The sequence below is a fragment of the Typopeltis vanoorti genome, chromosome 12, assembly GCF_054136105.1.
Source record: "Typopeltis vanoorti isolate ZY-2024b chromosome 12, IOZ_Tvanoo_1.0, whole genome shotgun sequence".
Lineage (NCBI taxonomy): Eukaryota > Metazoa > Arthropoda > Arachnida > Uropygi > Thelyphonidae > Typopeltis > Typopeltis vanoorti.
Window position 1 is genome coordinate 115,091,862 of NC_143560.1, and position 18,881 is coordinate 115,110,742.

Here is an 18,881-nt window from a genome sequence, read left to right on the forward strand (position 1 = left end):
AGTTTTTCCCTTTCAGTCATTTCCGACTGTAAGTGACTTTGTAGGCAATGCCCACAAAGTATTCCTGGTAAGAATTTTACAGGGTAGTTCACCATTGCTTTCCCCAACTCCCCAATTTTATCTCGGCTCGAGACTGGCATATGGCTGGGACGTATTCATGACTGTAATCCATGTATGTTCACGGGGCTGGTTTGCCTGTTCTGGGGATGAAAAACTCCCAGTTTCCAAGTGAAAAAAAAAAAAAACCTTAGTGCCATATTGAGACTGGCTAACTTACCTTTTGTCTAAAGAGACCAGATAAAGGTTCTTCACATCACTGACAGGAATCAAACCCAAGTCTTTCCGACCAGAGGACTTCGTCTATGCTGACTGAGCTATAGAGGCTCTAAAGTCGATTTGGTTTACAATTTAAAAATGATTACTGTGTGCTAGAAATGATTATCAAATAAATAAATTAATTAAAATATTAAAGTAAGTAATGTTAAAACTATTTTTGATACTTACATAAGATGAGAATCTCCCAAACATTTGTGAGGGGGGAGGGGGCAACAATTTTGATTTAGTTTGGGCCATTGTAAAAAGGCTTCACAATTTTCTTTGAAAAGGTATCCATATTTAAAACTATTTCTATGGAGAAGGCAAGCTTCATTCCAAAGGATACTTTGTTTAATATCATTACTGTGCTGTATCAGACCAGACTTTTGAGGTTTCAAACATTATTATTGCATCAGTTTGTATTGATGTTCATTAATTCTTTTTTCTACAGAATGTCCTTCCTGCCTAAAGTATGTCAAATTACATTCACAAGGGATCTAGTAAATACGAGCTAAAGATAGAGGTGACAGTTTATCTTTTGTAGACGGCAACAGATGAGAAATTTTGTTAATAGGAAAATATGTAGGAATGAGATGAAACTTTTTCAAAAATCCTACGAATAGGTTTAGCGATACCAGAAATATAAGGGATTAGAATCTTGTGATCTGTTAAAGAATCCTTAGCTGTTGGAAGGTGTCAGTTATCATTTGGATTTGATGTGGGTTATAACCATTTAATTCTATTAAAGGAGTTAAATAAATGGCTTAAGAGATTAAGTGAATAGCTGTCTTCCAAAAACAGTCAGGTTTTTTAGGGAGGTCCTAGGTGAACCGCCCTTAGAACCTATATGTGACTGACTTTCAGAGATAAATAAATAAAATAGGTCACTAAAATCATCAGATTTACATTAATACAACAAAGTAAGATAAGAAAGTCTTGAACCAAAGCACATCACATAAATAGTGTAGAGGGTATGGGAAGGAGGAATTGGTGGTGAGTTATTATTTATTTTTTTTTATTTCGTATTCAAACACAAGTAGTACAATAGTAAGTAAGTGGTAATAATAATTAAATATGAAAAAAGGAAACTATACATAACTTATATACAATAGATATGGTCAGATGTTCCTCCAGTATCTTGCACAATCAACTGCTCTTTCTGTGCAGGATATAAGGTCCTCTTTTGTGCAAGGTGATGAAAGAAGGGGACAAGCAAGAAAGTGTTCCATGGACTGGGTTGTCCCACACTCACAATTGTCTGGGCCAGTGAGGTAGCCCCATCTGATGAGGTTTTGTTTGCAGCATCCTGTCGTTTGCAGTCTGTTGAGGCTTTTCCAAGTATTCCAGTCCAAGTGGGCACCACGTCTAAGATATTCGACTATTGGAATACCAGTATTATTTTCAGGATACAGTGCAAGCCATTGTTGAAGTCTTGTCTCTGGGAGGTTTTTAGGTGGTTCAACAGTTGCCAGGAGGCTATGTCGGGATCTTAGTCTTTGGGGCACTGCGGTCTGGCCGAACAGTGGGTGGTGTTCATCATTCATTTGTCTGCTTCTTTCATCAGCTGAGAATGCAGATCTTTGAATTGAAGGGGGTGCAATACCAGCCAAAGTATACAGGTCTTTTAGTGGTGTTGGTTTCAGGCATCCTGTAATTAAACGGCAGCTTTCATTCAATGCTGGATCAAGTTTTTCAGCATGGCAGGATCTGGACCATACTGGGCAGGCGGTGGTGGTGGTGAGTGGGCAGGTGATGAGTGAGCAGAAGGTGAGCTTGATATTAATAAGACAGTGGGCCTTCAGAGTATATCACAACTGGTTTGGAAAGAATGCTGTATGGAATTTACAACACACTCGGTACATCTGTTTAACATGAGTCTTGTAACAGGGCAAATCCCGGAAAAGTGAAAAGTGGGGAAAATTGTTCAAATTTATAAATGGGAGGAATGAATAAATTCAATTTCATTGGATAAAGTAAATGCATGTACTCTGGTATGCTTGGATTTTTCAAAGGCCTTTGAGAACTTGCCACATGATAAACTGGTAACTAGATTGAAACGAATGGAATTGGATAATAGACTATTGAGTTTGATTGATAGGTAATTGGCTGTCAAATCGGTATCAATGGGTTGTGTAGGGGGAGAGGGTGATATCCCAAAAAAGGAAGGTCACTAGCAGAGTACTGAAGGGGGACTGTCTTGGGGCCATTATTGTTTAACTTGTATGTAAATGATATTGAAACAGACTTAACTGGTTACTGCAGATATTGTGACTTTGCAGGAGGATATCAATAAACTATGGGCAAGTGATTGGAGCTATTAGTTTAATGTTGCAAAGTGCAAGGTATTGAAATTTAGTAGGCAAGGTTAGGATGCAGAGAGAAACTTTGAGGTGGAAGACATGAATGATCTGGGAGTGATGGTGGACAGAGATGAAGTTTAGGGATTACGTTGCTAAAATTGTAAAAATATCACAATGGAGCGGATTATGACAATGATGAGGACCTTGATATGCAAGCAAGTGATTATGGTTCCTTTGTATAAAGCCTTGATCAAGTCGCATATGGAATGGTATATGAGGACATATTGAGAGAATGCAACATGCAGAGCCTTGTGAATAGAAGAAGGGATATGACTGATATATACAGGGTGTTCGGGATAAATTTGACAGTTTCGTAAGGAAAAAGAAAATCTTCTTTGTATCTATTAAATTTAATGAATTGACAAAAAAACATTACAGGCAGAGTTAATTACAATACTATCAACAAGATTTACTCAAAATAACCACCATTAGCATCGATCACAGCTTCAATTCTGCTTCGGAACCTCGAACAAGCTGATGCTACAGTCTCCCTGGGAAGGGCCGCAAAAACTGTTTTAATTTTATCCATTAACTGGGCTTTTGTATTACTGGAAGTGCGATTGGTGTCTTTTTCAACTGCGCCCCATACAAAATAATCCATGGGGTTAAGGTCTGGGGAGTTTGGAGGCCAAACATTTGGACTGGTGAAGTCGTAGAAATTTTCAGACAACCATTTTTGACTTTTCCCAGAGGTGTGGCAAGGGGCCGAATCCTGCTGCCATACATACGGCCTACCATTGGCTACCCTTGTTATCCAGGGCTTGACTACAGTTAGCAACTCCACGAACAAAGCCCGAATTCCAATGCCAGGGTTCTTCAACACCTGTTCCTGCAGATTTGCGAGGAATTCTGCTGTACGAACGCAATCAGATCGTCTGCTAGGGATCTTTCTTCTTGCTACATCCTCGTAGTCACCATTGCAAGTCTCTAGTTCATGCCTGATTGTTTTTACTGTATTCAGGGAGCATTGGGCAGCAGTCGTAATATCCTTATTTTGATGGCGGGCACGAATCATCATGATACAAGTTATTCTCTTCCATGATTCAGGTGGGTTCCAGCTATCCATCCTTTCTGACATCTTGTATATGAATGAAGAAGGGTCCAAACTTTTAAATGAAGAGAAGTGTGTGTTAATACATGTAACTTACGGAAAAATATAATTAATTATAAATATGTCAAATTTATCCTGAACACCCTGTATATATAGATATGATGGCGAGGGGCTGTTACCAGATTAATGTGGAAGAGATTTTTCATAGAGTAGAAGGAAGGAAGGGGAGAACAATAGACCATCCCTGGAAGGTGTGAGCAGGGGAATGAGAAGCAAGTTCTTTTCATGGAGAGTGATTGGTGAGTGGAATGCATTGCCTGACAGAGTATGAATCTCTGCAATGAGTCTTTTGACTCCATGGAGGTCTGATGTTAATAATAATAATAATAACAACAACAAACAGGTTTCATGTTTAATAACCTTTGGCATGAGATATCAGACCTGACAAATGTACACCTTGCAAAAGATAAAATGCATCCTGATAATCGTCTTTTGCAAATGCTTGACAAAAAACACCCTCTCTACCCCCCCCCCCTCTCTCTCTCTCTCTCTCTCCTTAATGATATCTGCTTTTCTGCCATTCTTCTGTTGTTCATGTAGGATATTGAAGAGTACATACATGGAAATCATTTCTCTGTGCTATGCATAAATCTTTGCAGGAGCCATGCTCTCCAACACACTCTCGTGTGGAAAATGTATTCCAGTCCACCTGGTTAATTTTGTGGATCTCCATTTCTAAAAATATCATCTCAATATTCACAATATCCAAACCAATGGCAGAATCCTTAGAATCCAAGCTGCCATAAAAGATCAAGATAGAGCACAGGGTATATTTTGGAGATACCTTACTGCATCATACCTCATGGCTTTTAAACATGCTCTTGCAAAAATACATTATGTTGGACATCTGAATCAAAAATAATCAATCCAGTTTGCTTCCTCTTTCAATTATGCAACCACTGCAAAAGTTCTGTGGAATAAAATTTGGGAAAATGAAGAGTAGATATATAACATACCATTCATCTATCCTGAAACATAATTGATTTGTAGTTGCAAAACCCAAACACATTAGGGAAAAGCTTCACCAGAATCTCAGCAAATTTTTTCTTTCCTCATGAATTTTTGGTATTGACATAACAAGAGAAACAGTGGCTTTTCTTTGAATGGACTACAGCCATAAAACAGTCATTTGTTAAGGAGGAACCTAAAAGAACACTTTTAATTTCGCATCAGCACCATGTTCCTGATGATGTTCATTATGAGATGATAAAACATCTTCACCAACATCAATTGATCTCATTCTGTTACATTACAACAGATACTAACTGAGGAGAAGCTTCTGGATTTATGGTATAAGTCATTTTGTCATTGCCTTCTCCAAACTAACACAAGCAAGCAATTACTGACCTTTCACTGCTATAATCAGTAATCTTTTTAAGATATTGGAGAAAATGGTTAATACCAGACCAGTGCTATTTATATAGAGCAGTACTGTTTTCTCAAACACACCATGTGGTTTGACACCAATTGCCATTGGACCATTTGGTCTGTCTATCTCCATCTATAAGACATTATTATTATTCACGCCTCCATGGAGTCAAAAGACTCGTCGCTGGAGGTCCTTCCTAGGAAACACAAAGTCTATGAAGACTCATCGTGGGAGGTCCCTCCTTGGAAACACAAAGTCTATCATACCACTCTTTAAACTCATTGACCATTCTCGCTCTCACCACTCTATCAAGCAATGCATTCCATGGTTTGACCACCTTTCATGCAAAGAACCCACTCCTCACCCTCTGGCTCACAGTTTCCTTTCGTAACTTCTCGGGATGGCCCCTTGTCATCACTCCTTCCTGCTGTTCAACCAAGTGAAAGAACTCCCCGGTGTCAACCCTGTAACCACCTCTCAACAGTTTAAAAGTCTCAATCATATCACCTCTGCTTCTTCTATCCACCAAATTCTGCAATCTATACTCCATCAGCTGATCCTCATAACTAGCATTGTATAGTCCTGAAACCATCTTTATTATCCACCTCTGTACCCTTTCCACAGTGAATTTACCCCCTTCAAATCCTGGGGACCAAATCTGAGAACCATAGTCTATGTATGGTCTGATCAGGTTCTTATAAAATGGAATGATAACTCTTTTATCTCTGCAAGTCAGCGTCCTTCTCATTATTGCAGCAATCCTCTGTGTTACCTTCACCACCTTTGCAACATGTTCCCCTCAATTTCAGGTTTCTATCGATCATCAACCCAAGATCTCTTGTCTCCCCTACTTCCTCCAGTATAGCTCCTCTAATAGAGTATGCAGCATCCCATCGATTTGTCCCAAACCCCAAGACCATACATTTTGCTGCATTAAACCCATACCCCTAATCATTTGCCCATATGTCTAGCTTATTCAAATCTTCTTACAGGGCTACCACATCTGCACTATTACTAATAACCCTTCCCAGCACAAATCCATCATCCACAAACAACTGAATATCCCCCTGCAATCCACTGACAATGTCATTAATATAAAGGTTAAAAAATATAGGTCCCAGTACTGAGTCCTGTGGGACCCCACTTTTAACCCTCTGTCTCCTTGAAACTGTCCCAACCATACACAACTCTCTGATACCTGTCGGACAGCCAATCCTCAATCCAGTTGGCCAACCTGACATCCAGACCCGTGTGCTGCAACTTAAATATCAGTTTATCATGTGGAACCTTGTCAAATGCCTTTGCTAAGTCCAAGAAAATGGCATTATATGCATTTCCCTCATCTACTGCTCTTGTAACTTTATTATAAAAGGCAGCAAGCATATTGCTAAAACAAGAGCCCCTTCACAAATCCATGTTGACTCTCACAAATAACGTTACCCTCATCTGTCCAATGCTGTATACGGGCCCTCACTAATTTATCCAAGATCTTAACTACTGATGACACACAACCGGCCTATAATTAGGCACTTCCAGTCTGCTACCGCCCTTATGCAATGACACTATCTTACCTTGGTGGGCTGATGACCCACCTATGTGGGAACAATGTAACACTTGTGTCACTATATTTCATGTTCTGGTTAGAGTTCTAGCACTTCATTCAAAAGAATGCAGTTTTCACTAATCTGGCTGAGACGTATGCACTCAAACAGATCTTGTCAGACTCAAATTACCTCAAGTTTTTAACTTTTTAAAGAATTAATTATACAGATGCATTTGATCATAAATTCAATTTTATATAATGTGATTTAAAATTTGTTTCCTTATACATAACATGGTTATTTACTTATTTAGCTATTTATTTTTTATTTCCTTGTATACCTCTGTAACCTTTGTAATGGCACAACATTACTTCGCTATCCTTTTGGCAATAAACAACAACTAACCAAACACCCATTAATGTCTCTGCCATATCATTTCTCCTCAAGCTTCTCCTAGCAAATGTTCCAGATTTATTGTGTAATCCTTACCTACTTGTTTTTTTTTCTTAATACAAATCCAATCCACAAATGATCATAAATTCCACTAAAAATCAGAATCCACAAATGGTCATCAACCTATAATCCCTTGTGGATGAATGACAGTATGTACACTAGCATCATACACAGTATTATACCTTGATATACCAGAACTTCAGGAGTAAAGTGACAAAACCAATGCAATATTTTTTTTCTTCATTTGAAAAGACCTGGGTTTGAGTCCTGCTTTTGATGGAAGAGATTGCTGCTGGGCTTTCAGCTGAAAGTAGTCTGGTTTCATATGGAGGCACCAAGATTTGCATCCTTTAGTAGTCAAATAAGGTGGAGAACAGATGCAGTTAACAGACATAATATACTCACCTCATCTATAATCCAGCCAGTATTTCTTCATCCTCATATACAAATGCTTGCACTTGGAGGCAAAAGCATGATCCTATCTTCCATACTAATTCAGTCTTCATGAATGGAAGATTCAGTTGTCTGGAGATCTAGGGAATAGGGTGGATGTTCCAGCAATTCATAGTGCAGATCCCTTAATTTTCCCATGGCCAAAACACCTTTGTGGGCAGATGCATTGTCCTGATGAAAGATGATTTTTTTTCTTCTGCAAACTATGTCTTTTCTTACGAATTTTTTCGTCTAGTTTGGTTAAAAGATTGGAATAATATTCCTTGGTTATTGTTTTACTCTTTTCAAGATAATTAATAAACAAAATGCCTTTAGCATCCCAAAACAACCATGACATGACCTTTCCTGCTGATGGAACCAACTTTGTCTTCTTTGGTGGTGAAAACCAGATTCTGTCCACTGTTTTGACTGCTGTTTGGATTCTGGTGTGTAATGGGAATCCAAGTCTCATCCGTAGTAAAAAATCGATGCATAAAATCAGTTTTATTTTTGTTAAAACACTCCAAGCACTGTTCAGAGATTTTCATGCTAGTACATTTTTGATCTGCTGTGAGCAAGTGTGGCACCCATCTTGCACTAAGCTTTTTCATTTGCAATTCTTCATGCAAAATATATGTCCATGGTTAGCCTAGTGGCTTTGCGCTTCGCAACCGTATGTCTGGGGAAGGAGTGTCCTGGGTTCAATTCCCATCGCTGACGTGAGGAGTTTAAGGATCTTCCTCAGCCATAGCCAAGTTAGCCAGTCTTGGGCATGGACAGCAGGGTTTCCCCCCCAGTTTATCTGGGGTTTTTCATCCCGCAAGCAGGCAAACTGGCCCCGTGAACACACACGGATCTACAGTCATAAATACTTAACTCCGCATGAGGTTCTCAACTCGCCCCAATAGCGAAGGGGGAGAAAAGGTAGGAAACTCCATATGAATAAATAAATAAATAAATGCAAAATATATCCTACACATTGTTTTGAAATGCCTATAGTCTCAGCAATTTTATGCACTTTAACTCGCCAGTCATCCAATACCACATTGTGCACTTGATCAATGATTTCTGGTGTTGTTACACATTTTGGTTGTCCTTCATGTGGATCATCTTCAAGGCTGGTACAGCCACGTTTAAACATCGAAAATGAAGAAGAGTGCCCATAAACTTTTATGAACTTCGAATGAATTTCTTTTGGCTTTAAACCTTCTTTTACAAAGAATTTTATAACCGATACTCAATTTTATCCATTTCAAGGGATACAGACAACAGTTTTGCTTCAGACAGTTGTATAAAGCAAACTACTTGATAGAATGACTTGCAATTTCACATGGATGCTTATGACAGATGTACCAACTTATAAAAAAGAATCTTGCTGATGGTGTTGCCATCTATGGTCAACATCAAGAACTTTTCAGACTACCCGCGTAAATACAGTATATATAAACTGTTGTTACACCACTGTTAATAATTTGTTGCATTTACTTTTCCATTGTTTTGTTAGTTTTATTGCACTGACAATGTTTTGTGATATACACAGTGAAATATCTGTTAATTAATTAATATATTAATGTAATTGTAAAGAACATATCAACATTACCACCAATTGGTGGTTGTGATCATATAGTCCTAATATGGGTATTTTACAGGCATGCAAAGGTGTCCAGAATAAGAGGATACATGTGGAACTATAAGGCAGGAGATTATGGAAGCTCATAAAACAACTCAAAGGGGTTATATAGGAAAAGGAATTTGAAGGAAAAGAGATTGATATGGCATGCATGATAGTTAAGAAATGTTTGATGATGACAATAACAGACAATGTACCTAAATCAAAAAGGATTAACAAAAAATAGGTGTTAAATGGATGATTAGGATAATTAAGCAGGAATTTCAGAAGAAGAAGAAGAGAAAATTATAGAGAAAATATAAACTTGGAAGAAGTGAAAAGTTACGTGAAATCTATAAAGTGCAGGCAAGAAGGGTGAATAGCATAATATGAATGGTAATAGATTACGAGAAGAGACTAGTGAAACGAGCTAAGAAAAATCTTAGGAAGTTTTTTCATTATGCAGCTAGCAAGAGAAAGAATGATTATGAGAGGATAACTCTGCTTTATTGAGATGGCGTAAGAGTGACCAAAGAAGAAGAAGTTATTGTGGATGTATTCAATGGTCATTTTCTTAATGTTTTTCATACTGGTGGTAATGATATAGGCACACCACTAGTAACTTTCCTTTTCCTGGATATCGCTCCCCCATACACAACTTGTTGATACCTATCAGATAGCAGTCTCCAATCCAATGCACCAATCTAATATCCAACCCCTTCTACTCCAGTTTGACTATCAACTTATGCAGTAGTCTATCAAAAGCTTTTGAAAAATCTAAGTGTATTACTGTGTATCCTTCTCCTCTGTCCAAGGAAGCTGTCACCTTATTGTAATAAGTAAGGAGATTACTAAAAATCCTTTCCTTTAGTGTTACATGGTGATCAGCATTCATTATTATTATTATTATTATTATTATTATTATTATTATTATTATTCAGGCCTCCAAGGAGTCAAAAGACTCATCGAGGGAGGTCCTTTCTAAGACATAAAGTCTGTCAAGACTCATCGAGGGGAGGTCCCCCCCCTGAGAAACACAAAGTTTATCATACCACTCCTTAAACCCACTGACTGTTCTCGCTCCCACCACTCCATCAGGCAATGCATTCCACGGCTCAACCACCCTCCACACAAAGAAACCACTCCTTACCCTCTTGCTCACAGTTTCCTTTCGTAACTTCCAAGGATGGCCTTTTGTCATCACTCCTTCCCGCTGATCAACCAAGCGAAAGAACTCCCCAGTGTCAACCCTGTAACCACCTCTCAACAGTTTAAAAGTCTCAATCATATCACCTCTCCTTCTTCTATCCACCAAACTCTGCAGTCCACATTCTCTCAGCCGATCCTCATAACTATCCTTGTACAGTCCTGAAACCATCTTTGTCATCCGTCTTTGTATCCTTTCCACAGTTAATTTATCCCCTTCAAATCCTGGGGACCAAATCTGAGAACAATAGTCCAAGTGTGGTCTGATCAGAGACTTATACAACGGAATGATAACCCTCTTATCTCTGCAGGTCAGTGTCCTTCTCATAATAGCAGCAATCCTCTGTGTTACCTTCACCACCTTTGCAATATGTCCCCTAAACTTCAGGTTTCTATCAATCATCAACCCCAGATCTCTTGTCTCCCCTACTTCCTCCAGTATAACTCCTCCCATAGAGTATGCAGCATCCCATCGATGTTTCCCAAACCTCAAGACCTTACATTTTGCTGCATTAAACTGAAACCCCCATTCATTTGCCCATCTATCTAGCTTATTTAAATCCTCTTGCAGGGCTACCACATCTGCACTATTACTAATAATCCTTCCAAGCTTCGCATCATCCGCAAACAACTGAATATCCCCCTGCAATCCACTGGCTATGTCATTGATATAAAGGTTAAACAATATAGGTCCTAGTACTGAGCCCTGTGGGACCCCACTTGTAACCCTCTGCCTCCTGGAAACTGCTCCACCATACACAACTCTCTGATACCTATCAGACAGCCAATCCTGAATCCAGTTGACCAATCTGACATCCAGACCCATGTGCTGCAACTTAAATATCAGCTTATCATGTGGCACCCTGTCAAATGCCTTCGCCAAGTCTAAGAAAATTGCAGTATATGCCTTTCCCTCATCTAATGCTCTTGTAACTTTATTATAAAAGGCTAGCATATTGCTAAAACAAGAGCGTCCTTTCACAAATCCATGTTGATTCTCACAGATAACATTACCCTCATCTGCCCAATGCTGTACACGGTCCCTCACTACTTTCTCCAAGATCTTAACAACTACTGATGACACACAGACTGGCCTATAATTAGACACTTCCAGTCTGTTACCACCCTTATGCAATGGCACTATCTTACCTTCCTTCCATTCCCTGGGCACCTTTTCCAAAGCCAGACTTTCATTGAAAAGCCACGTTAAAGGTATTGTCAATTCCCTAGCACATTCTCTCAAAACTCGTGGCGAAATACCATCCAGTCCCACAGCTTTACTGACATCCAGAGTACTCAGTATCTGAAACACACTCTCCTCCTGTACCTCCAGACCTCGTACCAGTCCTATCCCTCTAGCATTAAAACTGACTCCTCTAGAATGAAATACTCCAATAAAGTGTTCATTGAACAATTCCACTATGTCCTCTGCATCAGTCACTCTATTCCCATTTTTATCCCACAATATCATTCTTCCACAGTCATTTCTCCTCCTACTGGCCACATAGCTAAAAAATTCCCTAGGATTTTCTTTGGATCTTAGGGCCAATCTCCTCTCATATTCCAGTTTCGCTTTCCTTACCACACGAGTCACTCTTCTGGCCTGTGTCTTATATTCCTCATGCATCTCTTCACCTGTCTCCTTATATCTCTTCCATAGCCTCTTTTTCGCATGCAATTCCTGTTTAATATTGTTTGTCATCCACTTTACTCCAAATTGCGCCCTCTTCTTCACTCGTGGTTCATTTTACATAAATTATGGACTATACAACCATGTTATAAATAATTATTTTAATTTCCTGACATTTCGACCTTCATATTAAGGTCATCATCTGGAGTGTACACATATATATATATACATATACAGAAACATGCTAAATTATATTTCGCATAGTATGCTAAAGAGACGCTGATTTAATTTATGGTTATTTTACTGGCCTGATCTCTAGTAAAAATAAAATAAAATTGCAATAAATAAATTAAATTAAATAAAATAACTACATTAAAGCTATATTCTATTTAAGACAACATCAGAGAAACATTCTTTCATATAGATAGTTTTGTTACAGTAAAAATGATGTCCTTATTTAACATGACAATTGTTATATTAGAATTGAAATTCTGGATTATCTGCAGTCCTGTTTATAATTAACTCTTAGAGAGAAAAGTTGAGTGGGTAGAATATGTGCCTTCCATATTCTTGGGATTTTTAGACTATCATTTTGACAGTTTCTAAAACGTCCTTGACAAGCAACAGGGTTGGGATGCACACTGATACAAAACTCTTACACTGCGCTGGACAAGCAGCTACTACTTTGCTATAATTTGCATTACGAGAGGCATGTCAGATCGTGTTTGGTTAGTCAGCGTGTTGTATGTGTTACAGTGTACACAGGTCAGATGGACAACTTTTATGATCTTAGTTGGACACGTGAACTGCTTGATTGTTAAAGTTGGGCTGAACAAGATGCTGATTGGAATTTGACAACAATCCTGAAAAATAATCAGGAAATTGAAGTTTTTGTCCCTACTACATCGAGAGGTGCAGCATGTTTATGTCCTTACAAATTGGAAATATCTTAATTACAATCATTGTAAAGGACCTGATGGATGGTGAGCAGAGTGAGTGTGCCGAGCACAAGTTGAATACAAGTGAATTGAGGGCAAGGGGATGAAGAAAAAGTTGGTGTGAAATAAAGCACAAATGTGTTGATAAGATCAATGCATCTGCTCTAATGAAAGCTCATGCATGACAGAAGAAAACAAACAACAATCAAAAAAACAAATTAACCGATATGTATGTGCGTGTGCTAATATAGTACATAATCCAAACAGAGACTTGGGATGGAAAATCCAAATAATTACTGATCATTCGAAAAGTATAAATTTTATATATCACTTGAGAATGATTTTTTGTAAATATATGAAGAGGATATCTTAGCAAAATGTGCAAAAAGAACTAACAAAAGTCATCTTACTTTGTATGGATATAATAGATCCTGGTAAAAAGTTTTTATTTTCAAATTTTATTTATTTATTTTTTAATGTGACTCCCACCCACAAAAAGTTGTAAAGCATGGGTGAGCTATTTAGATGAGATGTTACTCACTTTAAAAGGCAGTTTTCAGGGTTTAAATATCATTCATGAAATTACTGAGGGGGGGGGGGTGCAAAAACTGTATCATGAGGTAAATATCACATTGATTGCCTGTCTGCATTTGGAATGTACCCTTGGTGGGTAGATTTTTATGCTTTAGGTGGACTAAGAATTTTAATTATTCTTTATATATATATATATATTTTGTATTTATTTTTTACATGACCTAGAAACTCTGTTCTAGAGATCAAACAGAATTTTTGAGCCATTTCAGGTCTCCTGTAAGCAGGAAAACTGTATCATATTAGGCAATGAAATCTCCAGACTGAAAGCCATCGCAGAACATCCATGGCTAGATTTGAATCTGTAGCCTGTTGGTTGGAAAGCAGATATATTAATCACTGGGCCAACCAGACCAGCTAATTATCAAGTTGATTTGATTGTTCCTCATATAAGCATACAGAACTTTTCTGAAAAATCTTGATTCACTTGTTATGATTTTTCATGTTCTATTGTTGCGTTAGCATTGGTGTAGATGATGATGATGTTAGTTGCAGTTCATTATTGTTGTTGGATTTGAGTGGTGGAGACGGAGAGTTGTAGAGTAGGTGCCCTCTCTCGATGAGTCTTTGGACTCACTGGAGGTGTCACGTAATAATAATAATAAAAATAATAATAATAATAATAATCATTATTGTTAAGATTAGGGTGGTTGATAAGAATCTCATAGGCCTCCTTAAATTTACGTTCATACAATGTTTTGGTGTGATGTAAACAGTGGATGCTTTTCCACTCAATTCTGTGTAAAGTGTTCAGGACATGATTAGAAAGACCAGCTTGACCATAGTTATTATATTTAATGTGTCGTTTATGTTCCTTTTTTTTCTGATAGGAATTGTGCATCCTGTTTCCCCATAATAGGACAAATTACAGGTGCAATGAATACAGTATACTCCAGGGTGGGCCAGCGGGAGTGGATCCTTGGATGAGCTGAGTTAGTTCTTTAATTTTGCAGGAGGTTTAAAGGTGGCTTTATGGTTGTATTTCTGTAGTATTATGTTTATTTTATCTGATGTCCCTTTAATGTATGGAATGGCTACAGTTTTATTGTAGTCTAGTTTATCTTTGTTTTTAAGTGAAGTCTTGTACAGAATTTTGTTGATAGTATTTTGGCTCTAACTATTTTTTAGGAAGGCATTGCTAATAACTTTTAATTCATCTATAAGTACTTGTTCATTGGAGCAAATCTTCAAAGCCATGTTTTTTAGTGCATTAATGATCCCTACTTTTTTTGTTGGTTGGTGGTAGTAGTTTATGTGTATATATTGGCCAGTATGTGTCGGTTTCTGGTAAACAGTGAAGGAAAGACTGCCAGAGGGAAGATGTGACTAGTGTATCTCGAAATGAAACTGTGTTCTGCTTTTCAATCTCAATTGTGAATTCTTTGTGTTTATTATTATTATTATTACCACCCAAGACCTCATGGAGTCAAAGGCTCATCTGGGAGGTCCTTTTATCACACACACAGCTCATCATGCCGTGTTTTAAACACATTCAAACTCTTTGCAGTCACCACATTCTCAGGCAAGGCATTCCAATCATTCACAACTCTGCACGAAAAAAACCTGCCTCTCACTCCCCTACTCACACCCTCTTTATACAGTTTCCAGGGATGACCTCTGGTTCTCCCCCTGATCTCCCACTATTCTCTGTAAAACTTCTCCAGCATTGATCCTATAACGACCCCTTACCAACTTGTAGGTTTCTGTCATATCTCCCCTCTTCCTCCTGTCCACTAGACTCTGCAAATTAGTTGTTGTTGTTTGTTTAGATGGCTGAGGAAAGTGTCTAATGTCTGGTGGCCATGGGATCAGATAGCAAAAAATCGTCAACATATCTAAGCCAGACTTTGGGTTTTAAAGGAGAGGAATCTAGAGCACTTTGCTCAAAATATTCCATGTAAAAGTTAGCAAAAGGGGGATAATGGTGAGCTCATGGCTGTGCCATGGGCTCAAGTAATTAAATAGTTTATCATTTTCACTGTGGTTATATGCAGCAATCCCTCGATTATTGCGTTTTCGATTAGTGCGTAATTTTTTTCTATACCCAAATTCGATTAGTGCACCTAGATACATCTCAAAAATAAATGTTACTGATTTTAAAAATTTTCTATCTATACATTTTTTATGGCTAACTATTTTAAAAAATCAATCACCAAGATGAAATAGTTTAGCTACCGATTTAAAACATTTTACAAAGTTATTTTTTAATGAAATACTACATTATTTCCATCTACACTATGTTCCAAATTTAACATTTAAATTAATGTCGTTCTACTAATTACATAGCATTTTGATGATCATATCTCATGCCTCCATTGCAATTGTTTTCCTTGCTTTTTTTTTATTTTAAAGTATTTTCCCAATCTTTCATCATGAGTAAAAGAATTAGTGAGGAAAAATGTGGCAGTGTGAAAATGATTCGAAAAGTAATCTCATTTGGAAGAAAAACTTGAAAGAATAAAGAAAATGAACAAGGCGAGTCCAGAGCAAAGATAGAAGAACACAAAAATGGGTGAATCAATTATAAGAGCAATTTTAAGCAAAACTGCTGAATACATAGAGAAAGGTATGGTTACTTCCAGTTCATCATGCATGCACCCGAAATCAAAGTATCATAATCATTGAATTAGAGACATCTTTCTACATGGATCGAAGATTGTAACCAAAAATGGATCCACTGACCTTATTAAATCAAAAGTATTATGTCTCTTTGCATCCTTGAAAGAAAGGGCTATCAATGATTCAATGATGGAAAAGAAGAATTTCATGCTAGTGCTGGGTGGTTTGAACATTTCATAAAGAGAAATAGTCTACATAGTGTTGTAATCACAGGTGAAGCTGCATGTGCAGATAAGGAAGTGGCCGCAGATTATCCAGAGATTTTGAAGAAAATTGTGGACGAAGGGGGCTATTTTGACCAATAAATATTTAATGTCAATGAAACTGGCCTTTTTGGAAGTGAATGCCTTCCAAGACTTTTTTGGTCAAATCAGAGAAATCTCAGCCTGGTTATAAAGTCGCAAAGTCGAATGAAATGACTGAGCAATATGCAAGCCATTTGGAAGCACATTCTTCCACATTATGCAAATGAATCTAAGTCAATTAAATCTCATTCTGAGAAATTGAGAAATTCCTACCTGCTAAATTTAGATGCACAGAGGGAAGATCCCAAAGAATATGAAGAAAATTTATTCACCAACAGGCCCAAAGAGATTTCACAGAAACAAATTGAAATATTTTTCGTGCAACTGAAGTTCTTAAACAGCAATGCTTAGAGGCTTATCTTGATAAAGAGAGAAGTAGTAAAATTTGCAAAAGAGGCAATAGGGTCATACCGTCAGTATGACCCTATTGCCTCTTTTGCCTCGTATGAAAAAAAGAAACAGAATACCCACCAAACTACGTTAGCTGAATTCTTTGTTAAGAAGCAGAATAATAAATTTATATTCTGAATATGTTTTGTTGTCTTTCAGCTTCATGGTTTTCTTTAACTAGGCCCTGAGACATATCCTAATTCATTTATAAAAAAATTAAGTGTCAAAAAAGAAATTTGAGGAATGAGTTATACTTTTCCCCATAGGTTATTATATTCGATTAGTGCATTTTCGATTAATGCGCCTGTTTTAAAGAACACATTAATCTAGGGATTGCTGTATTTCCTTTCATTATGGAACTCTCATAAGCTCTTGTACATTGAAGATTCCTATGTAGATTCTGTCTAGAGTTTATTTATCTCCATAGAAACCAGGGGATCAGATTTGTTGTGGTTTGATTGAGGTCCTGAACAGAGTACTGCTAGCTCCTTATTTCTGGTTAGCCAACATTGTTTTAGCATGCCAGCAATACACTGTTGTCAAATCTCTTGAAATGGACTCCAAAATGCCATATCACTATAAGCCATGCAATATCGAGTGCAGTGATTTATGGCAGGAAGCCCAGTCTAAGTAGGACAGTGTTTATTATACAGTGGCGGCCCGTGAAGCTTTAAGTGGGGTGCTGCCTATACAAAATAAATTTAAAAAAAATTTTTTTTTCCTAACCAGTAACCAATTTATTAATATATAAATTGGATTTATTAATAGAAGAATTTTTTTAAAAATTATTTTGTATAGGCAGCACCCCCACTTAAAGCTTCACGGGCCACCACTGTTATTATACCTTTACTGAAATTCACTAACATTGCTGCATTTGTCACTCCCTTTAAAAATCAATTTCACCTCACCTCATGAAAACAAATTAGCCCTCAATACACTTGATGAACATCATTTACTCAACTTTCAAAGTTGACCTCATTCCCACTGTTTCTCCTCTCATCTGTTAAAAAAAAAAAAAGCACTCAAGTTACAAAATCCCTTACTAACTTTTAACTTACATATGCTTTTCAAACTGTTTACTAAATAAGTTAGCTAGTAGATGCAGTGAAATTAGTTAGCTAAAAAATTAAGGAATCAGTAAAATTGTTTGCATGTGGTAGGATACAGTGGATACACTTTTATTTAGAGTGGAATAGTTAGATTAGTTATTAGTTTGCAGGGATCTTTTTAATTATAGTTGAAAATTTATGAAATTTTTTTAAAAATGCAGAAAACATTATTCTACTTCTTGTATTCCTTTTTGGTTTAGGTTTGTGATAGTTTATGTTTATGCTACAATTTTTCCTCCAATATTGTTGAGGTGTCTCAGTCCAGTAATATCACAGAAGACAGAAGAAAAGTCACTGAGATGGCTGAAAGGGCTCAGAATGTTGGTATGTCTACAATATTCTAAAGAATTAGATATTTATTTCCCTTAAGGAATAGTGAAACAATTTATATTAATATTTTTAAAACTGAGATGCAGGTGATATCATAAAAAAAATATACGAGGACGGTCTGAAAAGTTCTCGTCCTAATGAAAAAACAAATTTATAATTTAAAAATTATTTTTATTTTTCAACATAATCTCCCTTAAGACTAATACATTTATTCCAGGATGCTCCAGTGCCACTATCCCGTCCCTGTAGTGGTTGGTTCTCAGTAAGATCTGCAAAATACCCCTCTACAGCAGCAATCACCTCTTGATTTGAAGAAAAATGCTGACCAGCGAGGAAGAGTTTTAGTTTTGGGAAGAGATAGAAGTCATAGGGACCCAAATCTGGGGAATATGGTGGATGTTCCAACAATTCATAGTGCAGATCCTTTAATTTTCCCATTGCAAAACACCTTTGTGGGCAGATGCATTGTCCTGATGAAAGATGATTTTTTTTCTTCTGCAAACCGGATCTTTTCTTACAAATTTTTTCCTGTAGTCTGGTTCAGAGATCAGAATAATATTCCTCAGTTATTGT

The 18,881-nt window shown here is 37.3% G+C and overlaps 1 protein-coding gene across 4 annotated transcripts in view; it reads left to right on the forward strand.

The window, feature by feature from the left end:
- Nucleotides 1–18,881, forward strand: part of LOC150101147 (uncharacterized) — a 916,082-nt gene that overhangs the window by 767,668 nt on the left and 129,533 nt on the right. For all 4 annotated transcript variants that reach the window (XM_090401639.1, XM_090401642.1, XM_090401641.1 and 1 more), the window contains one exon: nucleotides 18,179–18,302. In XM_090401639.1, the coding sequence (XP_090257765.1) occupies nucleotides 18,179–18,302 (124 nt within the window). The remainder of the gene's footprint in view (nucleotides 1–18,178; nucleotides 18,303–18,881) is intronic.